This window comes from Drosophila albomicans, chromosome X, assembly GCF_009650485.2.
Source record: "Drosophila albomicans strain 15112-1751.03 chromosome X, ASM965048v2, whole genome shotgun sequence".
Lineage (NCBI taxonomy): Eukaryota > Metazoa > Arthropoda > Insecta > Diptera > Drosophilidae > Drosophila > Drosophila albomicans.
The window spans coordinates 9,935,214-9,961,299 of NC_047627.2; the positions used below are offsets into that span (position 1 = coordinate 9,935,214).

General features: G+C 39.8%; 2 protein-coding genes across 4 annotated transcripts; one reads left to right on the plus strand and one right to left on the minus strand.

Annotated features, from left to right (window-relative positions):
- Window positions 1-26: 26 nt before the first annotated feature.
- On the minus strand, window positions 27-18,851 carry LOC117567393 (A disintegrin and metalloproteinase with thrombospondin motifs 12). Of its 3 annotated transcripts, none has more exons than XM_034247347.2 (13): window positions 18,554-18,851; window positions 10,557-11,053; window positions 10,314-10,476; window positions 9,487-9,612; window positions 8,866-9,431; window positions 8,701-8,799; window positions 7,834-7,947; window positions 4,506-4,652; window positions 3,874-4,439; window positions 2,801-2,928; window positions 2,358-2,732; window positions 877-1,054; window positions 27-804 (listed from the first exon to the last, which is right to left on the minus strand). In XM_034247347.2, exons 2-13 carry the CDS (start codon window positions 10,835-10,837, stop codon window positions 512-514), a joined length of 3,036 nt encoding a protein of 1,011 aa, XP_034103238.1. In that variant the 5' UTR covers window positions 10,838-11,053; window positions 18,554-18,851; the 3' UTR covers window positions 27-511. The 3 variants fall into 3 exon arrangements, with proteins under 3 accessions (XP_034103238.1, XP_051864693.1, XP_034103247.1); XM_052008733.1 differs by lacking the exon at window positions 18,554-18,851 and adding an exon at window positions 12,348-12,500 and having other exon boundaries at window positions 2,358-2,728; window positions 2,791-2,928; XM_034247356.2 differs by lacking the exons at window positions 27-804; window positions 877-1,054 and having other exon boundaries at window positions 2,537-2,728.
- A 2,829-nt stretch (window positions 18,852-21,680) lies between these two features.
- LOC117570359 (NADH-ubiquinone oxidoreductase 75 kDa subunit, mitochondrial) lies at window positions 21,681-24,903 on the plus strand. The gene is made up of 7 exons (XM_034251931.2): window positions 21,681-21,837; window positions 22,033-22,220; window positions 22,290-22,621; window positions 22,684-23,381; window positions 23,443-23,774; window positions 23,842-24,336; window positions 24,400-24,903. The coding sequence occupies exons 2-7, from the start codon at window positions 22,038-22,040 to the stop codon at window positions 24,565-24,567; spliced, it is 2,208 nt and encodes a 735-aa protein (XP_034107822.1). The 5' UTR covers window positions 21,681-21,837; window positions 22,033-22,037; the 3' UTR covers window positions 24,568-24,903.
- The last annotated feature ends 1,183 nt before the right edge of the window (window positions 24,904-26,086 follow it).

Sequence of the window (26,086 nt, forward strand, 5' to 3'; positions counted from 1 at the left end):
TACTTTTGTCAGGTATTTTATTTAAGTGCAAATTTATAGGCCCTTTTTGAAATTTAATATATATTTCAAAAATTTGCTACTATCATAGTATGAAATTGGTTTTGTTTTTTAAATATGTTCTGGACATTGCACATAATTCAAAATAAGGAAATCAAGTTTATAATGGACAGATCGAAAGCATTTTATGCCAATAGTTTCACTGATCGATTTTCGAAAATACAAAAAAAAAGAATCATTACAATCAATGAAAAAATATTGTGGAAATTTACCAAGAACTGAGTTCACATACGTACAATACAATATTACAATATTACAAACTAGAATTAAGGGGCTTACATAATTTGCATGCCATGTCTGAACGCTAGATGGCGCCACGGCACAAATTGAACCGAATCGTATAATAAATTATGTAGCTTGACTGTCTAACTGGGATTTAGTATTTGCAGCTCTCACTTACATTAGCTTTAGATTTATTAGTAGCAAATAAATAGTTTCCATCTCCTGTTTGGCCTCAGGGCTTTGCTCTGCACTCGGGCAGCGTAGCCTCGCAGGGCTCCGTTTCGGGCAGCCGAGGCTGCGCGCTGCATTGGGCATCCGTCACAACGACATCGTGCTGATCGAGACAGACAACGGAGCGACGTCGCTGAGGCATCGGAGCACCCGGTTGCCTACAAGTAACCGGGCAGAATTGCCAAGGTCCGGGCCACCAGTGAGCCGGACACTGTTGCTCGCCACAGGCGCGTGTTTGTCGCAACGGACGTTTGTTCTTCGCATGCGTCCAGCAAGGCAACTTATCTGACAGCACTGTTGATAAGAAATAAGGAATGAGTACATAAAGGAATGAGAACTTTTAAATCAATTAAGTCAATTCTTTACCTTTACCATTCTCATGGCAAATGGGCTCACGATGTTGCACACCGCCGCCACAGCTGACGGAGCAGGCTGTCCAGTTGCTGAGACGCCACTGATGCTGTCGCCCAGCGCTCACATTCAGGGCGGGCAATGTGAACTCATAGTAGATGCCCGGATTGCTCTCATTGCCGCGCACGATCGCCTGCAAGTGGAAAGAGATTAGATTACAAGTTGAGTAGGAATAAGCAACTAGAGTGCTAAAGAATCAGAGACTAGAGAAGAATCTTGTATAAGAAGAAAAGAATCAGAAGAAGAAACGAATCAGTGACTAGAAAAGAATCCTACATAAGAAGAAAAGAATCAAAAACTAGAGAAGAATCTTATAGAAGAAGAATAGAATCAAAAACTAGAGAGGAATCTTATAGAAGAAGAAAAGAATCAGAGACTAGAGAAGAATCTTAGATAAGAAGAAAAGAATCAGAAAAAGAAACGAATCAGTGACTAGAGAAGAATCTTATAGAAGAAGAAAAGAATCAGAGACTAGATAAGAATCTTATATAAGAAGAAAAGAATCAGAGACTAGAGAAGAATCTTATAGAAGAAAAGAATCAGAGCCTAGAGAAGAATCTTATAAAAGAAGAAAAGAATAAGAGACTAGAGAAGAATCTTATAGAAGAAGAAAAGAATCAGAAGAAGAAACGAATCAGTGACTAGAGAAGAATCTTACATAAGAAGAAAAGAATCAAAAACTAGAGAAGAATCTTATAGAAGAAGAAAATAATCAGAGACTAGAGACTAGAGAAGAATCTTATAGAAGAAGCAAAGAATCAGAGACTAGAGACGAATCTTATATAAGAAGAATAGAATCAAAAACTAGAGAAGAATCTTATAGAAGAAGAAAAGAATCAGAGACTAGAGAAGAATCTTATAGAAGAAGAAAAGAATCAGAGACTAGAAAAGAATCTTATATAAGAAGAAAAGAATCAGAGACTAGAGAAGAATCTTACAGAAGAAGAAAAGAATCAGAGACTAGAGAAGAATCTTATAGAAGAAGAAAAGAATCAGAGACTAGAGAAGAATCTTATGGATGAAAAGAATCAGAGACTTGAGAAGAATCTTATATAAGAAGAAAGGAATCAAAAACCAAAGAAGAATCTTATAGAAGAAGAAAAGAATCAGAGACTAGAGAAGAATCTTATAGAAGAAGAAAAGAATCAGAGACTAGAATACAATCTTAGATAAGAAGAAAAGAATCAGAGAATAGAAAATAATCGTATGTAAGAAGAAAAGAATAAAAAACTAGAGAAGAATCTTATAGAAGAAGAAAAGAATCAGAGACTAGAGAAGAATCTTAGATAAGAAGACAGAGTTTTAGTCTTCTAGTCTAAGAATACACTTTTACAAGATCAGAAGTCTAGACTATTAGCAAACAAGAGCAATAGATATATGTAGTACTCATAGTCTAGCTTAGATAATGTCAGGATACTGGTCTTCATACAACTTACGTATAGCACTATGGAATGCTGTATGGGCTGAGGTATTTTGATAGTCTCCTGTTCATCCTGGCGATCGTAGAGACTCTCGACGCCGGCAATTTCCAATTCCCCTGGCATCGAGATCAAGCTGTCGCCATTCAAATAGAACGCACCCGATCCACCCCGTCCGATGGCAAGGAAATGCGGTGAATTACCCAACTCACGGATGAGTATGTGACGAGCACGCGCTGGGATGCTGACAATATCAACGTAGACACCGTCACTGACATTGAAGGGTTCGATGAAGGTTTCCTTTATGGGCTTGCATTGATCACCAGCACCGCCACAGACACCGCAACGATCGTCCTGCATGTCCGAGTCAACGATCCAATCGCAACCAACTTTCTGAATGAAATACACGTTTAATTGATCTCGCCGTGAAACAAGTGTGCGCTGTTTATACCCGAACTTACCTTGCAGATGCCATCGATGCACATGTTATTCGTGCCCAGCGTGCAGGGAGTGCCATCAAGCACCGTTTCGCCCCAGTTGGCGATGATTGTGTCATCCACATCGCTGCAGAACAGTCGACAGGGATTGTCTGCAAAACAACCGAAAGAGAGAGTTGATTAGCAAAGAAGTACAATACCGTAGTATAATATCGTTAACTGCACACAAAAAGGTTGCAATTATATGCAATATTTATTTTAAGTAAATTTATTCTTGGTTTTTCTACTACTAATCTCTATAACTTCAACTACATTTAATCCAATATAATTGCATAAAATTGTATGTGAATAAGCTTAAAATCTGCCAAGCTTAAAATAATGCCATTACATATAAGGGCACATTTCGTATTATTGCTAAGCCATGTGCAATTAAAATAAAAATAAATAACAGATGGGTTTGCAAATATTTGGATTTTCATTTTGAATGATCACCTCAAAATATATGCATTTGGAATGTATTTTGCAGATAATTACATACTTTATGTGTAGGAAATGGATATGCAATTATCTGCATTTTTATTTTTAGTATATGGACCCTAATATTTAACAGTCAAATTTTTCATATATAACAAAACATAGTAATGGCTTTACATTTTAATGCAAAATGTGCACCTATGTGCAGTCCACTTAAGTTAACAGATGAGCTGCTTTATGCGATCAACATTGGATTTTATACAATTAACTTGGATGTGCAATTAACTGCAATGCATAATTTAAATTCTATGTAACTAACTTGGATTCGCAGTTATCTTAAATTCACAATTTAGAGCACTTATCGACATTATTCCGTAAATATCTTCAAATTTCCCAAACAAACTTCCCAAACTTATGTGCAGTCCACTTATGTTAACAGATGAGCTGCTTTATGCGATCAACATTGGATTTTATACAATTAACTTGGATGTGCAATTAACTGCAATGCCTAATTTAAATTCTATGCAACTAACTTGGATTCGCAGTTATCTTAAATTCAGAATTTAGAGTATATGCACTTATCGACATTATTCCGTAAATATCTTAAAATTTCCCAAACTTACTCTTATCGAAGAAGGGCAGCCACTTGTAGGTGGCACCCTGATAGCTGACATTGTCGTAGCGCGCACACTGCTGGGCCCGGAAGCTGGGCTCGTGTTCGGGACACGGCCGCTTGCGACAGATCTTGTAGCGCTTGCGCTCGCCAATGCAGAAGACACCGCCATTGGCGGGCAATGGTGAATCGCATTCGCGCTGCTGCGTGGAGACGCCACCGCCGCAGCTGCGCGAACATTCGCTCCACTCGCTCCAATTGCCCCAGCCCCCGTTGATGGGCGTCAGCTCCTCCATGCGCACACATTTGCCATTCTGGCACCATTTGTTCTTGCCACACGTGGTGCCCGGGGCCGTGGGTCGCATGTTTGTCACACATTCGCCATTGACGCGACACCACAGCGTCGAGCAGAACTCATGTGGCGATGAGCAGGCGCCCACATCGCTATCTGTGGTTAGGTTGAATTGCATTCGGCACTGCCGCTTGGCGTTGTATGCCTCACCCGGCAGCGTCTCCGGATAATTGTATTCCGCAATCGTGGTCGGCGAATCGTCCAGACATTCGCCCAATCCCTGGCTGTAATGCAAAAGTTTGTTCGCTGTTAAGATCAATTAACTTTTTTTTAACTCTTTTTGTACTTACTCCAAAAAGTGTGTGATGTACTTGCGACTGCAGTTCGACCAGCAAACTTGCAGCGTGTCCGCCCCAAAGGTTGGTGTCATAATGTGGACTATGGAGCCCACTCGCGGATGGCAGCCGATTTTTGCAGTGTCGTGGAACATGCCGAAGCTGCAAGTTACAAGCATTAGGTTGGATTACAAACAAAAGTAGTTATAGCTGACTCTAAGAGACCCTGTATATAATCAGTAACTAAGAAAATATTACTTAACTGAAGAAATAACTAAATTGGGGTGACTCAAAACAATATAATAAAAAATATAGTACAAATGACAAAAAAAAAAAAAAATATAAATAAATTAGAATAAAAAACTAAAAATACTAAAAGATATCCAACAACATAAATCGGTTATATTTTTTGCAATGACTCGTTTGCCTATGAGCTTGTGTGTACATCGGTTTCCAGAGGAGGGATAATCAATCGGACTGAAAAAAACGACGATAAAAATCAAGCTTTTTGGAGGCTTAGAGAAGCAATGTTTACTCTGTCATACCAAATCTAATAGAACCGAAGAACTAAGAACTCTTAAATAATATTTGTTTGTATACTAGTTTTTGTATGGATATATAAAATTGTATATGAATACTTAAAATAATCTGTGCTCTAATTTAGCTATAGAATCCCTAAGTATGTAGGATAGTTAACTAAAAGGAATATTTATTTTTGTTGGTACTACGAATAGTATATATAGTATAAAGCTTGTACCTAAAAATGTTTTGTAAACAAAAAAGAAAAATAAGTAAGAAAGCTACAGACTGATGGGCTCGACTGTGAGATACTCGCTACCCATTTTCAATTAAACCATATTATACTAATATGCAAAATAAATAAACAGAAAAAACTAAAATATACCACAAGCTGTATTTGGTATAACGATGTAGTACTACATTTAAAATATACCAAAGAGTTAAGAATATACCAAATTCTGTCAGTTACCCTTTTGCTTTTTAAAACAAAAAATAACTTTCCCTCAATTATTGAATTAGTAAATAGTTAACAAAATATTATTAAATCGAATTAGAAAAGTATTCTACACTTACGAATACAAAATATTTCATTTTATATTTTCATATTTCCTATATGCAGTTGGTTATTGAAATAGTCGCATATCTAGCTGTTGCTGCCTTTTAACGCTGCAAGCGTTGTACGTTAAAAACAAATGTCCAAGCTGTGCACAGTTGCGCCACAAGGGTTAAACTCGATCAACATTGTTGCGACTGCACGACAGCGTTAAGTAAAATTCCCCCTCCCTTCGCTCGCCCCCCCCCCCCCCCCCCCCATTCGCTCGGACAGTTGCCAGTGGCAAAATGAGACGAGATTTATTATTTGTATTGTCTTTGGAGAAGCAAAACAACAGCAAAACGCGACAAGCAATTTATGCCACGCTGTGCGACTAGCCAAAAGCGAGTCAAAAACCTGATTATTAGAATAGTGCTTAAATTAAGAACAACAGCAACAACACACATACAGACACACAAACACAGAGTGTGAATAAGCATATCGTTGTTTGGACGGTAGCTGCCACCTGACGATGACCGTTCGACCCAACGATAATCAAACCTAAATTGCCTAACAACAACAACAACAACAGGTGTCGGAGGTGTCTAAGTGTGTGCGTGTGTGTGTGTGTGTCTGAGTGTTGTGATGATGGAGCCGGGTGCTGAGCTGAGCTGGTGAACTGGTGATCCGCTGGCTGGCTGGCTGGCTGCCTGGCTGGGTTGACTCAATCGGAACACGCCAGACTGACGGGCACTTGGCTGCGCTTATAAGGCGTTTTACAAAAATCCACTTGGCACGAACACGAAACGAGATAAGCCTACGAAACCGGACAACCGACAACTGCAGCAACTGCGACACCAACAACAACAACAACAACAACAACAACAATACTGGCTACCAAATTGCTGCCTACTTCCCCTCTCACTCTTTTTGCCAGCTTGCGCCAGGGTTGCACTAAACTGCGACTTGACTTCAAAAATGAACTTTCCAATATATTGATTTTTAGCAGCAGTTAGCGCCACAGACAAGTTAATTAAATTAACATTTTTTGCATGAACGAAATTTACTAAATACAAAATAAACTTTTGACGTTGCAAGTCAAGTGTTTGAATTAAATGTTAGAGGTTTCATCGTCTCAATAATTCGCACAAATAAAAGTAATAAACCACAAATTCGTAAACCATAAAAAAGCTTATAAGCTGAAATATGCCAAAGTTACCTACCTATTATAATACATTGATTAATAGCGTGATTATTATGAAAAAGTGCTCAAAACGAAAGCTCATTAAGCTCATTAATATGCAACATATAAAATAGTCAAGTAACAGTTTAATGCGCTTTTAAACACAAACTATAGAACTTCTAAATATGTTCCACATACAGAAAATAAAAACTTGATAAATACAATTAAAAAATTGCTCATTAATATATGACTAAACAAACGTTCACAATGTAGGCCAATCAAGTTACATTTTAATGTGCTTTCAAACAGAAACAACACGCTCAGAAAAGCGCAAGCTATAAAACAGCTTAATAAGACTTTTGCTTGTCATAAAAGCTCGTTAAAAACAATCTAAAAAAGCTCATGAATGTGCACCTAAATGCTGAACGATTTAATGTGCTTCAAAATACAACCAGAAACTGAGTTAAAACTTAAAAGTGACGGAACATTTAAGTGGTTGTGCATCCCTAGCAGTGGGTAATGAGTGAGTGTGTGTTTTTGTCGCTGAGTCTGCGACTAATTGAGTTTGAATAGCGAAGGAGGCGGCAGCCGCCAGGGGGAAGGGGCAAGGCGCGAAGAGGGAGAGTGGCAAGTGGCGAGGAGGCAACTGTGGTGGCAACTGTTTTGCTTGATGCTAAAAACAAACTGTGGGCGTGGAACGCAGGCGATCATTGTCACACAACACACGCAGGTGTCAAAAGCATCCGTCGCGTCCACTTAGAGGCAGCAATTCATTCATTTTTTAGTTGCTGCTGTTGCTGTTGCAGTTGCAGTTGTTTTTGTTGTGGTTGTGGTTGTTGCTTTGATTCATTCATTAAACGAATTGGGCTGCACATAAATCTTTGGCTGCGATCAATTGATGCATTTGCATTGCGTTGGCTGCCTGCCACTTGCCACTTGCCGCTGGCCACAAGTGACTGGCCTGAAAGTGCATTTCGATGTTGGCCAACTAGCATACTGTGTGTCTCTCTCTCTCTCTGTCTCTTCTATGGGTTGCATGTTGCATGTTGCAAATGCGACTGCAACTGCGAATGCAAGGCGCCGCTAAACTGACGGAAGTGCCGACTTACTTGTGCCCCAATTCGTGCGTGATCGTGTGGGAGAGCATGATGCCGTTGTCCTCGTTGACGCTGCACGATTGCCTCGGTTTGCACATGCCGCCCACATTCGCCAGTCCCAGAGTCCTGCAACAATAACAAAAAAAAGAAGAAATGTAAAATACATAAGAAAGACGTTTACACCTTAAGCATTATGAATATATTATATTTAAAAACAATTAATGTGATATTCGCACATTATAATTGTTGCTTGATTAACTTGTGATCACAATGAAATTCTTCGAAATCCCGCAGTGTCTGTGGTTAAAATAATATAGTCTGAAGATTGTAGTATTTAGTTAGTAAAATGATGTTGAATTATACGAAATTATTGTTGCTAAATAAACTTTCGATAGTAATGAAATTCTCAGAAAACATGCAATATGTATTTATAATAGTATATGCTGAAGTTTGTAGTATTTAATTTAAAGTAAATTTATATTTCCACAAAATATAATAATAATAATTTATGCTTAATAATCTTGCGATTGTAGTTAAATTCTTTGAAATCATACATATATTTAGTTTAATATAAATACATTTTCTTAGAATTTTATAAAATATTAATATTAGAAATTTAAATTTGCGATTGCAATGAGATTCACAGAAAGCGTTCAAAGTGGAACAAATCATTCAATAAAATAAAATTTATTTTAAATCAAATATTTATTTATTATTAGTTTTGTTCGTATTAGTATTTGGTATATAGGCTTTTAATAATTTAAGTATTCAATTTAAAATAAATTATCATTTTTTAGAACTGAATAAACTGTTGTCTAAGTCTTTATAAAGTAAATATGTAAACTTTTCGTTTAAATAACTTTATCATTGTCTACTCACATGCAATTGTTGCCGCAAATGTTTTTGCGCGTGATCAGTATGGCAACATCATGATGATTCGGATCATTCTCGTTGGCCGAGTTCTGCTTGTGCTGCCAGCTGCAACATACGAGATAATGACTTTGTGATTCCCAGCTGACGGGGTGATCATTGATTTGAATTTACCTGCAGAATCGATCGAGATTCTTTTGCGCATTCTGCGTTAGATTTAGTTCGGGTGCCGTATCGTTCTCCTGCAATTCGATAATCTTGACCACAACAATTTCAATGGCATTGCCAATGCTGGGATCCTTGTACAGAGCAGACACCATATTCATAATGGTCAGCAGATATTTGACGACATCCTTGTGAAATGCCGACATTGTGGCATCGGCCACAATCAGTGTCTCCACATGCCGCGGACTGCTAATCGAGCGTCTGCTGCGTGGCCCCGTCTGTGGCTCCTCGGGCTGTGTGTCGTACTTGAACTTTGTGTGCGGCTGCTGATGGTAATGATGATGACGTGCAGGCAGATGATGTTGCGTATGCTGCTGCTGTTGCAGTTGCTGCTGATGATGCTGATGATGGCGACGCACTTTGCGACCACCTTGTATTTTAAACTTGCCACGCGACTGCCACTCGAGACGCGTCTCCATGCGTCGTCGCGGCTCGCGTGTGCCACAATTGCTGATGTGACCCTTTCGGCGCTGTTCCTTACGCTTTCGCTTGTGGCGACGTCGTTGTTGTGTCGCCTAAGCGAATCAACCATGAGAAACTATATAAACAACAACTAAATGCTTGACTTACCTTTTGCTTGGGCATCACCGAGGAGCGCTGGAACACCACATGTGGATGCCCATTGATAGGATGTGCCGCATACTGCTTGGACGGCTCTATATAATACTCATTGCTGGCCGTCTTCACATGCCCCACCTGTTATTGAAATAAAAACAGTGAGCTACTGTGTTTCAAAACAAAAGACTTAGGCAACAAACTTGCTGATGCATTTACAATTCATAAGTATAATATGTAAACACTATATATCATCAATATAAGTATATACTATATACTATCCATAATGAGTCTGTACTATATACTATCAATATGAGTATATACTATATATATACATACTATCAGCATTTACTAGCTTATATATATTTTCGTCGTAAATTCTAATAAGGCCCAATTATACGCAAAATTCTGTGAAAACAATTTATTTCGCCATAAGCAAAAATACAAATACAGCAACAGCTTTCGTAAGCATGATGGAAAATTCTGAATAATTTTGTGTGGCACTTTTGACGAGTAATTAAAATGATTAAACACATTATTAATTGAGATTATTATCGACATTCTTGGATAGCTGAAGATAAGGAATGTAGTAGAAAAACATTTGCATTTAAAGTGGTAAAGTATTTTAAGCAATTTAGAATTATTGAAATTAATGCAACAAAACAAGAAATATAAAATTTGCTATTAAAAGTGGTAAAGTATTTTAAAGAAATTCCAATTATTGGAGTTATTGCAATAAAGCATGAAATATAAAATTTACTATCAATTTGTTGTGCAACTTTTTATATATTTTTGAAGAGTAAATCAAAATTTCTTTGAAATATTAATTTATCTTGACTTACCAGACCAGAGCATGTGGATATGGCGACATTGGCCGACGGCTGGCCACGCACCTTGCCATGGAAATGGCAATTGAGCTGATGCGCCTCTGGAGGCGCACGAGTTCTCAGATCGCGACGATGACGCTCCACAATCAGATGCGGCGCCAGGAAATAGCTATTTGGCCTGCAAGTGGAAATGGAAGTGGAAGTGGCAATGCATTAGAATACTTGAGGAGTGCAGACATTTCGTGAGGTGGCACTTACGTCAGCTCCAGATGCAACGTCTCGTTGGCCAGCGGCAGCTCGAAATGCAACTCCGGCTGCTGATGCTGATGGTCAGTGCTGCGACGATGCCGCCGATGATCCCGATCGTGGGCATAGTCGAGTGTGTGTGTCATGAATGCACCATCGGCGTGCACACGCCGTGGCACCACCAGCTGTCCCTCGCCCTCGAGCAGCTCATCGGTGTGCAGGCCATAAAGCTTGAGGCTGCCGCCAGAGCTGAACCACAGGCAGAGCAGAGTGCTCAAATAGAGGCGCTTCATGCTTGCAAATACTTTGTGTGTGGCTCTCCTCTATATATTTTCTTACTCTCTCTCTCTTTCTTTCTTTCCTTATCTTTCTCTCTCTCTCTGGGACTCTCTCAATGAGTTTTTTCTAGGGAGAATCTCTGTCTCTTAGCCGTTATCGATGCGTCTCAGCAGCTTGGCAATTAGCGGGCACATGGCAGCGATTGCATTATATCTCCAACAGGGCGACAGCTGTAAGGCAAATGATTAAAGGTTTGATTTCAGTTCGATTTGAATTTATCTCATTCTTGGTATAGACTAGCCACAGAATAAGATTTCAAGTGTATTATACAAAACGCGAGAACCGCAAAAGTTAAAGCTTAGCTCAGAAGTAGATTCGATTTAACTAGACATTTAGATTCGCCAAAACCAAACAATGAATTTAAATACAGCAAGTTTAGAAAGCTACAGTCGAGGGTGCTCGACTGTAAGATACCCGCTATCCATATAGTATACCTAGTACTACATTCGAAATATACCACAGATGTCAAAATATCCCAGATTGTCACTGCTTTTAAGACCCGATTGCAGCAGGCAATCTTACAAACGTAATTCTGAAATAATTTCTACAATTTTCATCAGATCTTAACCAAATCACAGGAATCATAAATACTATAGTTATTGTTACTCTTGTACTACAATTAACTTTATCTTCAAAATTACGCTTTGTAGTCGATTTTGTTTTATGGGATAGGAGGATATGGCTATATCGTTGATGATAATCAAAAATATATATAATTTATGAGGTCAAAGATGCCTCATTTTACTTGTTACATTTTCTGTAGGCACAAAATTGTAAAGCCCTTCTATTCTATGGATAGCGAGTATACAAATTTAATTTAAATTGGAACTAATTTTCAGGTTTTATGCTGCACCAATTTCATACCAAATATATATATGTTTATAATATGTTATATTATAAAATTGTAAAACCATTTGTATGAAGCTCCAACATATTATGTATTACATCTTTTATCATATGTTGCAATTGTTTTTGCATTCCTCATTTTGCACATTCAGCAATTTTGATACAAAGAGCATTTTGAATATTGAAATTCCATTTGAAAGAGGCAAATCTATTTGTTTTCTCACGAAATATTATTGTAAAATGAGAATGGCATAAAAACAGCTGTAACATATTATTATCAGAATTTTAAAAGTAGAGCACAGAAAAAAAAAACAAAAGTGATAGCTTGACAACTTTATTTGAATATTAAAGAAATACTTTGCATCGCATTTAAGTCATATTTTTTCTTGATTGTCGCATTAAGAGAACATCTGTTTATTAATCTAAAATAAACAAATACATTTAGCAAAGCAATTAAAAGATTTGCAATGTAGGAAATGCAATAATTAGTTAATTCACATTTGAATTTAAAACAGCAGGAAGAGCTTCGAGAAGAGCATGGGACGAACTCATTTGCATTGTTCAAGAGTAATTATATTTGATTCATTTGTTGTGTATTGTATTATTCATGTGACTTACATACTGATTAATCCAAGATTAATGTAATAATTTGACAGGTTTTGAAAGCCCATTAAGATGGAACAAGTTTAATTGCTGCGAGATGAATGGATTTAAGCAAATTGGACGCGTTAAGCTCGAATGAAATGCTTCATTTATAAGATTAATCCAAGATTAATGCCACATTCAAGTCACTCGACACAACAGCAACAACAACAACTACAACAACAACAACTACAACAACAACAACAGCAATAGCGAAATCGAGTAACCACAGCGCAGTGTTGGCGTCGCTTTAGGCTAAGATTGTTGCCACTGCAATGAGATTGAATTTCAATTGTGCGCATTTCATCAAGATTATTGCCTGTTTTTGTTGTTGTTGCTGTTGCTGTTGCAACAGTTGTTGCTGCCGTTGCTGTTATTATTGCTGATGAGGTAGCAAATTGTTGCTGCTGCGCTGTGTGGCGCCAATCTGAGCTCCACAATTGACAATTGACGAGGCAGGACATCAACGATGCCAACTTGCAACAATTGTGGCACAAATTTCTACGAAAATATTCTACAACAACAACCACAACATCAACAATGTCAACGACAACTATTGCTGGACAATAAATAAAAGCTGATTTGCTTTTAGCAAATGGGAAAATTAAGTTGCCAATGATGTATTTGTTTTTTGGGCAGTTCCCAAAAAGTGTGAGTGAGACAGTGAGCAACGATATTTGGTTGCCAGAACACGAGCAATAAAATTAAGCAAATAATTTGAATGCGGCGCTTGAAAGAGAAACACAAAAACCACACAGCAGCAACAGCAACAACAACAAGAACTAGCAAGAACTACAACAACAAGAGGAGCAACAGCAGCATTGTTGTTCTTATTATCAAAGCAACACACGACAACTTAATTATTCATCAGATGAGCAGATGACGAAGTCAAGTTGGGAGAGCAAATGAAACTGGGAACTGAAGCTTCAAGCACAAGCTGAGAACTGACTCGGGCAACTTGTTGTTGTTGTTTCTGCTGTTGTTGTTGGTGTTGTTCTGGGGGCACTGGCGCTGTTATCACGATCACGATTTGTAATTTATGATAAATGTTGGCAATTCCATTAATAAAATTAAACAAAGCTCATTAGCTTGGAAACAAATTAAAAATCTTTTCTTTTAAATTTTGCCAAGCGCGAAACGTGCCCAAAAAATATACAAATCACATGAGTGAGTGACTTCAGTTTTCAGCCAGCTATAATGTGTTCTAAATACTCTTTCCCAGAAAGATACAAAATAACGAAATGTCTGATATTGAAAAGTTGCTGGCAAATAAAAATCGTAGAAGCTGTTTAAGAAACAATTTTAAAGTTAATTGCTTTAGTTGGTATATTTTGCATGTAGTATTATATCGATATACGAAATATAAATGTTGGTACTTTACAGTATTTTTTTATATATTTTATTTTGGTATATTTTAATGATAATATAATACCGCACTATATTTGAGTACGGTATATTTTGCATGTATGTAGTAGTATATCGAAATATAATTTTTGAAGCATTTCAGTATTTTTTGGTATACTAAATTCATAGATTTATATCCGAATTATATTTATATATATATATTATTTTTCATTATTATTCAGTATTATATTATTATATTTCAGTATTTTTTCGGTGTATTTGAACTATAATACCGCATCGGTAGATTTTAGTATTTTATGATAATACCGCACAAATCTTACTATATTTGAAAATAAAATAGCGATATACGAAATATAACTATTGGTATATTTCAGGTATTTTATTTTGGTATATTTAAGTGATAATAACACATTTCTCTTACAATATTTGAAGGTGTATCATTGAAATAGTATCATAAAGACGAGTTTGCTTTTTGCTTGTCAGTATTTTTTGCAATTGCTTTGCGATAATCTTGTCTACAGTTAATGATGATTTGAAGTCCTTATTTACGACCGAAACGGATTAAAAAGGTATAATATTTTACGATCTGCTAACAACACACAAAAAATAATGTGATATATGCCTACACCTTGTACCCTAAAATTTTACTCAAATTATAAATTATTATCAATATTATTTTATATTTTATTATTATTCATAAGTAATTCTGACAAATTTAAGATACTATAAATAAGTCAAAGCACTCTAGAGTCTAGACCTTCCGTTAATGAGCAGCCAAAGCAGATGATCGGATGAGCGGACTCGCAAGGAGAGCGTAGTGAAAGCGAAGACATCACAGATTCTGTTGGCGCCTTTAGCAGGCGCCGTTTTAATTTAAATTCAAATGCAATGCAAAATAAAAAACAAAAACCCCATCGTGAGCATAATGTTGACAATAAAATGATGATTTAGCTCGACTTCCAGAGTCCAGAGACAGTCTCTCCATCAGTAAGTCAGTCAGTCAGTCTGGCTGTCTGTCCGTCTATCTGTCCTATTGTCTATCGTCCCATCCTGAGCCGCGAGCCATTCTCATTTGCAATTGCGGCAAAACTTGAAAGAATCGCACGAAATTAGCAAGCGCCACATTATCATATGTTAAACGTTGCGTCGAATCAAGTCGAAGTCGAAGTCGAGTCCAGTCTCAAACCCAGTCTCAGTCGCAGTCTCAGTCTCAGTCTCCAGTCCCCAGTCTCAGTGTCTGTGTATCAACTCGTGTTCCAGTCTCTGACTGACTGACTGACTGACTGAATTGGCCATTGGCGCTGTTCATTATGCTGCACTGCGTCGACTGGCAGGCGCCACTTTTAATTATCAATCAATCACATTTGACGGCTCCCTCCATTAAATGTCAGGGCAATTGATTGAATTTTCATTTGGCAGACAGCAAATACCAGTTTCCTCTTTATTCCCTCTCGCTCTTCCATTTGCAGTCGCAGACGCGCATCCACATCCGCAGAGAGCATTGATCAATGATTTTGTCTGCTGATCAGAGTTGGCCATGCTTCGTTGGCTGCCAATTGCAATTGCAGCCAAAGTTGATTGATGAACTCTCCGCTAGGAGCTTTCGTTCATTCATTCATTCATTCGGAAATTGAGTCGGTTCCGACATGTTCAAGTCGTAACTCATTCAATCATTAGGCATTAGGCTAACTGATTTATCTAATCGCCAAATGCCTATTTTCTTTCGAGCTGTGTAAACGACCCACGTGCTGAATGATCTCACATACCATGTGTACGTTAGTTTCTCTCTCCTAACTGGGCTCTTTTATCCTCAATAGCCATCAATCGCCAAAAAGAAAAAAAACGAAGCTAAAATCGACAAATTTCACTGCAACGATACGAATATATATACTCATCATCATCGTCATCCTCTACACATCGTCCATATTGATTTTGTATTCGGAATTTGTATTCGTATTTGCATTTGGCTTTTGCTTGCTGTCTGTTTGGCTGTTTGTCTGTTTGGCTGTTTGGCGTTGGTGTTCAAAAATTGACATTTGTCAACAGCTTTGTTGACGCTTTGCCTAATTTATTAGCCACGTTTTGTTGTCGCTTTACATTTGGCTGGTCGATCACATCATCATCTCGCGATAATGATCATCAACATCGTCATCATTTGCGACATGGGCGACAAACTAAGCTCTACTCTTAGATCATCTCGACTTTGTATGCAAATAATGCGACCCAAGTCACAAAAAAAAATGGAGAAAAAAACAAAATTGAAAAAAAAAAAACAAAAAATTCCCAGAAAAATGAAAAATACGCCATGCCTAAGAAGGAACGCAAACGCAACCGCAAAATGGAATCACGTAAAGCAGAACATTTTTGGATACTCTGCACAGTTCTCAATATATTCTAGATGATTCATAAATATACCAAGACAATCGTTGTGATCTATATAAGGTTGAACATTAATGGCATAACGATGAATATAAAATATTCTTTTAATTTGGTTCAAGTATTTCGTTGACAAATATGATGGCATATCTTTGACGATCGTCAGTTTTTTATTATATTTTTTTCTGTATTAAAATTTTGTATGCTATTATAATAAGGGATCGTCGAAATATAATGGAGATCACAAAAAATGTAAAAGACTATCAAAAAAGAAAATGCAATAATACAAATAAAATTAAACATTTACAAGATCATTTTTTAATTGTTCATCAGAGATGAGCAGATCATTTTCTATTACAAAACAAATTCTGAATTAAAAGACACGACTGATTTGATTTATAAAACAAGAAATATTCAAGCATGCCAAATCGTTTTAAAATAAGTTAAATATATGAAATCAATATTAAGAGAAATTTATCCCCAATAATTTTGTGTTTTTATGGTATTTTTTATTTTAATATTGTTTTCCTACATGGGTTAAAAATTTTGCTCAACTTGTTTGCTTGAATTTTGTAAATTAATATATAAGATAAATTGGCTTTCGGTTCCTTATCTCTGATCAACTGATTGCTGATCATTTATTTCGGATGATCGCCTTGCATGCAAATGCAGAGTATCTCGATTTATGCTGGATGAGGATCTTCTGCCCACCAACAGCAAAGAGCAATAGCAACATATGGCCAGGCCATAAAGCGAACGTGAAAATGGCAAAAACGCTGAGAGAAAAATGATCTACGAGTCTGCTACAAAGCGTAGCATAAATGGGAATGAAGAGGTGAGAGGAAGGGGCTGAACATTTGAGGCTTTGAAAGATTTCACTTGAAGCGAACCGGAGACGAAACCAAAGCAATTTGTACGCCTACCCGCCAAGACTAAACTCCCATTGTCGAAGCTTCATTCACATATTTTTCATTCATGCGTTGTAGTTTCATTGAGCCACACACACAACCACACACTTACACACACCCAAGTCGTCGCACACACACACACACACACTCGCACAGTCACAGTTTTTATTTTTATGAATGAAATGAAACTTTTAACGTAAAACGCGGAACGACTAACGCTTTCAGAGGAGCAACTGAGGGGGGCCAGGGGTGGAGAGCGAGGCGAGGAGGTCTGTCCAGATCGCACGTAACTCCAAAGATACACTCACATACATGTTGTTGTTGTTGTTTTTTCTTTTATTATGTTTTTTCTCTGTGTTGCCGTCTCGAGGCATATTTTAATTTCTTTAGTGGCGGGCGTCTCCGCGTCGGTTCGCATCGCATGTGGGCCGAAAATGTATTTTTTATGGCGACGTCGTTTTGATTTTTTATTTTTCTTTTACTTTTTGTTTCTCCCTCTCTCTCTCTCTCTCTGGAGCTGCGACTCCAGCTTCTTGTTGTAGTACAACAAAATGCAGGCCATAAATTTTGCACAGGCGTTTCTTGGGATGGCCGCGGATCGTCACAAAAGAGACGGATATAGACAATTGGGATGGATGGACCGACGGACTGACGGACCGACGGACTGACGGATGGATGAAGTTTTGGACGCACTGCTGCAGCCTACAAAATATGTTATAACAAATCATTTAATTCGTTTTGATTTGATTTGTTTTGGTGCCGCATACAGTGTTGTGGCGTTGTTGCTTTTTGTTTTGGCCAAAAACATGCGCCGCGCTTATTTTGACCATTTTTGGGAGTTGCTTTTGGCGTTCATTTAGCCTGGCTTTGTTTGTGTATCTCTCAGATACGAATGTGTGCAAGTGTGTGTGTGTGTGTGTTTCAGTCTGTCTCTCACTGTTTGTGTGTATGTGCGCTGGCTGAGATCACACAGGAAATTAGCTTAATATATGGCTACTGTTTTGCCCGAAAGGCAACAACAAGCAATCCACAAAAAAAGAGAAACAACTGAAAATAGCCTGAGCTTTAAAATAGCAAATTGGAAGAAAAAAACAACTGTCTATTTTTTTTTTTTGTGGGTTTTTTCTTTAGGTTTTTGCTGTTCCCCCAGTTTCTTGAGAAAAACAAAGAGCGCCCTCTCCTTAGACCCGCCGCTCGAAAAAATGGTGCTGGCCTTAACTCGACGATCAGTGATCAAAATCACGAGCCCAACCAGCATAGCGGCATGATCATAATATTATACTAAATAATTCAGTATCGGAGCCTTTTAAGATCTAACAACAGAATAAAAAAAAACAAAACAAAACAATTGTTAATCACAGCAAATTGGCATTTTGAACAACAAAAATGTGAATAATTTGATTAAGGCGATCGATTCAAGATTGCCTAAAAATAAAAGCTATGTTAAAAACTTTACTATAAAGATCGCCAAATCTTATATGTTTCCCCCGTGATCTTAAGATACATGTATAATATATCGTACTCGCTACTCACCAAAATAATGCCGCGGTTCTTGATGTTGTTGTTGGTGTTGTTGCCGATCCGACTGTGTTGCCGTTGCTGTGTTTGTGTTTGTTTTGGTTATTTTGCTCTGAATGAAGCCCGTAAAGATGTCAACCGCAAATGCCGACAACGCTGTTGCTGCTTATAATTATGGTGGCGCTGATGGTAATGATTATAGTGCTATGATTACGACGTTAAGATAATGGGATGATGTCAGGTAAGTGTTGTATGTTGTCGTCAGAGTTGCACAGTAAAACACAGTCACAAAAAAAATTGTAAAAAAAAGCACACACACACACACACTAAATAATAACAACAATCTATGCGCCGGCCAATGACTAAGCGATTTTAGATTTTGATTAGTTTTATTTTTCAGCTTCAGTTTCCGTTTCGGTTTTCGTTTCGAGTTTCCGTTCTTTCTTAAGCTTTTGTTATTGTTGCGCATGCGCAGCACACGCGCAAAAAGAAAGCAACAACAAAGAAGCTTACAAATCGATAGGACGAATTCTACAAATAATTAGTTTGGCGCGCGCGTTCACCGATTATTGTTTATCGATTGCAATTGCAGTTTCAGTTTCAAGTGATTCGTATCGCGATCTTATTGTGCATACGCTTCTTACTCACGCACGCGCATCCACACATACACACACACACTCACGCACACACACGGACACGCCGGCGCAGTCGCCGTTCAGACTCAAACTAAGTGAAAATTGCAAGCGGGCACTGGTTTTATTTGAAGGAAAGATTGGGGAGCCCACTGCCGCCGCCAACCAGAGACGACAGACGACAGACAGAGCCAAAGTCAGCAGCAGCAGCAGCAACAGCAACACCAGCCGCAGTCAGAGCCAAAGCCGGAGCCCAAAGAGCCGAACAAGTGCCGGCCGAACGAACACGATGTGCAAACGAACGAAACGAACCGAATTGAACCAAACCGAACTCACGAATGAATAAACGAGCGATCACGACGCGTCGTTCTCGCTCTTACGAGCATTGTTGATGTCGAGATGTTGTTGTTGTTGCTGTTGTGCGACGGCGACAGCACAGCTGTTACAATGAAATTGCTGATGGCAGCGACGTCACTCTGAATGGAGCTGCTGCTGCTGCGGCGGCGTCTTGCTGCCGCGCCAGCTGCATTGTGACCCCCAGCGAATTCCCTGCAAAAGGAAATGCAACTGCGACTGAGTTCTGCTGCTGTCGACGTCGCTGCTGCTGCGGTTGGCAGTGACCCTGTCGCTAGTCCATTATCAGCATTGTCATCATTTGACTGTGTCTGCGTGTTGTATTAGTTGCTGTTGTTGGTGTTGTTATTGTTGTTGTTGTTGTGCGTGTCGCTATCAACGATTGCGACTGTTTGCCGTACATACATATAATTATCATCATCATATCATGATGCGCAGAAATTGCTGCGTTATCGTCTTCTCGCCGGCGCCGTCGATTCCACAGTTCGTCTTGTTGCTGTTGTTGTTGGTACATCAAGGACGACACCGTTAAACGCCGCCGCCGCCGCCGCCGGCGCAAAAAGGGGAGTAAATTGTTGAAAATTATCACATTGTAAAAAGTGCAGACGCCAGACGCCACAAATCAGAGTCGAGTGGAGTCCGAGAGCAGGAGAAGATCATTAACAATGCACTCCGGCTGCGCAAAAATAGCCACACGAGAACAAATCACATTATTAGTTCAAGTCGCCGCCGTCGGCGTCGGCGTTGTTGCACGTTATTTTTCAAAAAAAAAAATAAAGCGAGGCGAAAAAAACAATGTGGCGCCCCGTTTGATTTTTAGGCGCCAAGCGCGGCGGCGGCGGCAAATTGTGGCGACACGTCTGCGCTGTGTGCAGCTAGAGCTGGAGAGCGTGTGGCAGCAACATCAGCGACAATAAAAAGCGAGTTTGCGCGACTCCAAAATACCTGTTGCTCTCAAAGTGTGACCAGAGCGTTGCTGCCCATTTCGCTGGGCCCAATTTAAAAATATCCCTTCTGCTTAGCACTTTACTATTTCCATATATGTACATACATAGTATGTATGTACATACATACAAATGTATGTACTAACACCACATTAAAATGCCCTGTTCTGCTGGCACAGCATTAAAATGTCCCTTTAGCTAGCATATTATTTGAATACCTACCTACATACATATACATGGGACTATAATTAAATTAGCCTTTTAGCTGGGCACAATAATTAAAATGCTGCTAGCCACATCATTAAAATACCCTTTGTACTTAACTGGTTAGCGGGTAAACATACAGATACTACTACAACACCAACAGAGATACAAGATAAGAGATGCGACGCGACAGCAAACAGACGCCAGGCACAAACGGCGACGCAGCATCGCCGCCAACGCCACAGTCGACAGCGGAGACGACGACAGTGAGATTGAGCTGCTGATGCCAACAGATATCAAGCACGTCTCAATCTCGAATCATTCAGGGCCGGGGTTTTGTTGGTCAGACGTTGCCAGAAAGGTTTTTTTTTGTGTTTTGTTTTGTTTTGCGGCTGCCGCCAACGCCGCTCAATTAACAATGAAAAGTCAGTCTGGTACGTCATAATATATTTTTATCTGATTACTAGGCAAACAGACAGCACAACAGACAGACTAAGCACAAATCGTGCGTTGGCACACACACATGCGCACAATCATGTTCATCATCCTTGCTACTTGATTGTTGTTGTTTTCGCGTGATCTCCTCTAATCAACAGATCTCACTTGTGGCGCCGGTGTGTGTGTTGCCCCAGTGGCGCCAACATTGCATTGTTGTTACTCTTGCTGTTGCATTTGCCCATGTCTTGTTGTCTGACCCACACTTCCATTCTGGTTCGAAACTACAATTTGAATTCGAGAGATTGCACATCAAACATTGTTGCGTACACGCATTAACGGCGACATGTGAATGGCAGCTGCTGCAAAAGAAGTAAACAAACCACAATAACAGCTGTTATGAACAGCATTGCCAGATGTTAATAATATCCAGCAGGGCTGCATGAGCTCGAATTTTAAAGAAAAAGTTAATTTAAAATAAGCAATATATGTAAGCAGTGCTTGCAATAGTTATGAAATCGAGTCTTATGAAAATTAAAACAATTGAAATACCTGTAATGTGTGTCTAGATGTTTGAATGGAGCGCGCAATTTGGCCAGACCAGCTGTCATGCTAAAACAAGTTGGCAGCCCTGCACACTGTTACACAGTGCGACTGTCAAAAGCGATAAAAAAAAAGTTGTCTGCTCGGCATTAGAAATTTTTGTGTAGCGCTGCAAAATATTTTCCTGGTAAGTTTTTGTTTTGCTTTCGATGCCAAAGAAGAAAACGTAAGCTGACGTTGCAAGCTGCACAATAAAACGATAAATCAATACGGGGCAGCAAAGAGCGTGTTGTCTGTGTGTCTGCTTGGCCTGCTTGCAACTTATGTAATTGGCATAGGTAAAGTTTTAATGTTGTTGTCCATCCATTGGATTTGATTGTAGAAAATATGATACGTGCACCGCTAGTGAAGGCGCTGGGCGCACTCGGCTCACCCACACACCAAATAGCCAGCCGAGCAGTGCGCACCAGCGCCGTTGTGGCCCAAACACCGGCCAAGGCGCCTGAGAAAATCGAAGTGTTTGTCGATGATATTCCCGTCAAGGTTTTGCCCGGCACCACAGTGCTGCAGGTAAGTTTCTCCTCATCCCTCTCTCTCTCTCGCTGTGCATGTGTATAATCCCTGCTATTCTCTTTGCAGGCTGCTGCTGAAATTGGCGTGGAAATCCCACGTTTCTGCTATCACGAGCGCTTGGCCGTCGCCGGCAATTGTCGTATGTGCCTCGTCGAGGTGGAGAAGTCGCCCAAGCCTGTCGCCGCTTGCGCTATGCCCGTGATGAAGGGTTGGCGTATCAAGACCAATTCCGACTTGACACGCAAGGCACGCGAGGGTGTTATGGAGTTCCTGCTCATGAATCATCCTCTCGATTGCCCCATTTGTGATCAGGGCGGCGAATGCGATCTGCAGGATCAGGCCATGGCCTTTGGATCAGATCGTTCGCGTTTCACCGACATCAACTACACGGGCAAGCGGTAAGGATGCAACAAAAACGATTCCCATTTCAAATGAAATAATTTTATTGTGTCAACTTCAGTGCTGTGGAGGATAAGGACATTGGACCGCTGGTGAAGACCGTGATGACACGTTGCATTCACTGCACCCGCTGTGTACGCTTCGCATCCGAAATTGCTGGCGTCGATGATCTGGGCACCACGGGACGCGGCAATGATATGCAAATTGGCACCTATGTGGAGAAACTGTTCCTCACCGAGCTGTCGGGCAATGTGATTGATTTGTGCCCCGTCGGCGCGTTGACCAACAAACCCTACAGCTTTGTGGCACGTCCCTGGGAGATTCGCAAAGTGAGCAGCATCGATGTGCTCGATGCCGTTGGCAGCAACATTGTGGTCAGCACACGCACCAACGAAGTGTTGCGCATTCTGCCCCGTGAGAACGAAGACGTCAACGAGGAATGGTTGGCTGACAAGTCGCGCTTTGCCTGCGACGGTCTGAAGCGTCAGCGTCTCATTGCACCCATGGTCCGCATGCCAAATGGTGAGCTGCAGTCTGTGGAATGGGAAGGTGCACTCATTGCGGTGGCCAAGGCGGTGAGAAATGCCAACGGACAGGTTGCTGGTGTTGCCGGTCAACTGGCCGATGTGGAAGCCATGGTGGCTCTCAAGGATCTAGTTAATCGTTTGGGCGGCGAGAATCTGGTGACCGAGCAGGACTTCATCAAGGGCAGTGGCATCGATGTGCGTTCCAGCTATCTGCTCAACAGCACCATTGCTGGTAAGTCGCTTCAAACATTTGCGATTTGGCTATTTCTAGCTTGTGTGTATTTTTGTGACAGGTCTGGAGACAGCTGATGCTGTGCTGCTGGTTGGCACCAATCCACGTTATGAGGCCCCGCTGATCAATACCCGTCTGCGCAAGGCCTATGTGCACAATGAGCTGCAGATTGCATCGATTGGTCCCAACATTGATTTGTCATATCAGCATGAGAACTTGGGTGCCGATGCCAGCCTCATCAAGGATGTGTGCAGCGGTTCGCATGCCTTCTCCAAGGTGCTGGAGGGTGCCAAGAAACCGGCCATTATCATTGGAGCCGATCTGCTGGCGCGTCCCGATGGCGCTGCCATTCATGCCACCATCTCCGAGTACTGTCAGAAGCTGAAGAAGCCCGTGAGTAGAATGCTCCTTTTCCGTATTGTTGCGGTCACTTCACTACCATGTTTATTAACTACCGCAGGATTGGAATGCCTTCAATGTGTTGCATAACAGTGCCTCTCAGGTGGGCGCCTTCGATGTGGGCTACCAGCCGGGTTTGCAGCGTGCGTTGCAAGGACAGCCAAAGGTGCTGTTCCTGCTGAATGCCGATTCTGGTAAATTGACCCGCGATCAGTTGCCCAAGGACTGTTTTGTTGTGTACATTGGCTCGCATGGTGACAATGGTGCTTCAATCGCTGATGCCGTGCTACCTGGCGCTGCGTACACCGAGAAGCAGGCGATCTATGTGAACACAGAGGGCCGCGCACAGCAGACTTTGCCAGGTGTCTCGCCACCAGGCATGGCACGCGAGGACTGGAAGATATTGCGCGCTCTGTCCGAGATTGTGGGCAAACCACTGGCCTATGACACACTCGATGAGCTGCGTTCGCGTCTCGACGATATTGCGCCACATTTGACGCGTCTCGGCGAGTTGGTGCCTGCAAGCAACAGCGATGCGAGCGCACAGACAACACCCGTAAGTTTCAGTTGAAAGAATTGCTTATCATGTAGCTAATTGCTTTTGTTTTGTGGTGCATAGAACAAATCCATCAGCGGCGGTGCCATCGATGTGAAGCTCAAGGAGCTGCGCGACTACTTCATGACCGATGCCATTTCACGCGCCTCGCCCACCATGGCCAAGTGCATATCGGCGGTCAACAAGCAGCAGCGACAGAATGAGGAGGCCAAGCAGAGCGCAGCGATTTAAATGCCGAATAACGCTTCAACTCTGATCTGATGATATAACATAAATATTAAATAATTAATGTTGAATATTTTTTTTTTTTAATTATTGTATCTTGTCTTCGATTATTGCTATTCTACTCAAAACTTTAAGCAAACAACAGCAGCCAGCGGTCAACAGGCAACAAGCGTCGGACAAGCGACAGGAACGTGAAGAGCGACAGAGAATGCAGAAGAAGCTATTTAAAAGATACATTTATTGAGCGGGCACCGAGCAGTTTGTAAATGTCATTGATTTTTGTTCAAAACAAACAATTATACAATACGAAATTAGGAGAAAAACAAAAACAAAATACTTAAAACGCAAATAAACGTGAAATAGAAAAAATAGCCAAAATATTTATTTTCGACTTGTCGTATACTTGATATACTAGAGATAGCATCATATTTCCATTTCGCTCTGAATTATGCACATGTGCATAAAGCAATCTAAAAACTTCACTGCTTTGCGACTTTACAACAGCAATTCATTAGTTTAGTAACATTAGGAAGGAAATCACAAAAAAAGATTATTTCATTATAGAGGGAAGAATTCAGGACACACAAAGTTAGTGTTTGCCAGATATAGAAATTATATCGGTGTTGGCTTTTAATGCAGGGTTGCCATAAAGTTTCTCGTTTAGAATAAGGTATAATAATATAATATTAAAGTTTATGGCATAATATTTTACCTTATCACATCTTTTAAATCATTCTATATTGCTCTTCAAATATCTTTTGTTCTGTTTGTTGAATTTATACCAAAATTACAGGGTATACTAAGAGTCTATTTGACAGCAAAGTACAGAACAAGTTTCCTAGAGCGCTTTTAGATCACATAGCGCTATTGCGACATTGAAGAAATGAGATTCTCCTTATTCGAATAAAAAGATTTATTGAGAGATTAAAAAATCCGTCTCTTAGACTTTCAGTTTTAAAGCATAGATTGTATGTTGAACTCTACATTGCAACTTTCGAATATTTGCATATATACATAATTGTCTTTTAAAAATATATAAGTTGTTCAGGATTTTCTTAAAATGAGGCAGAAGCAGTCGTGGCATCCAAAATTTAACGTAATCTCGACCCACATAGAGCGCCTAGCTCTGATAATCTCAGTTCATGCATATGAAGAGACAAATCAGATATGTATATGTAAGTGTTCATATACATATACTTGCTATGTCGCATCAACATACTTTCATTTATAGTGTACATATCATATGTATATACCTTATAGAATCGTATATGTCTTCTTCTGTGTATATTTACAATCTATAATATACTTTTTATATAAAAAAAAAAATTCACAAAAATAGATTTTACGTTTACGCGGCACTTAATATTAGTTCCTACCTAACCTTATCGGACACAGACCTTCTCCAGTTATTGATGTCAAGAGTGTTCATGGCTTCATTTACTTAGTCTAGTTGCTTTTGGTAATAACAGCTCCAAGACAGACTAAATGCTTGACGGGATCACGTTTACATTTTTATGTATGGTTC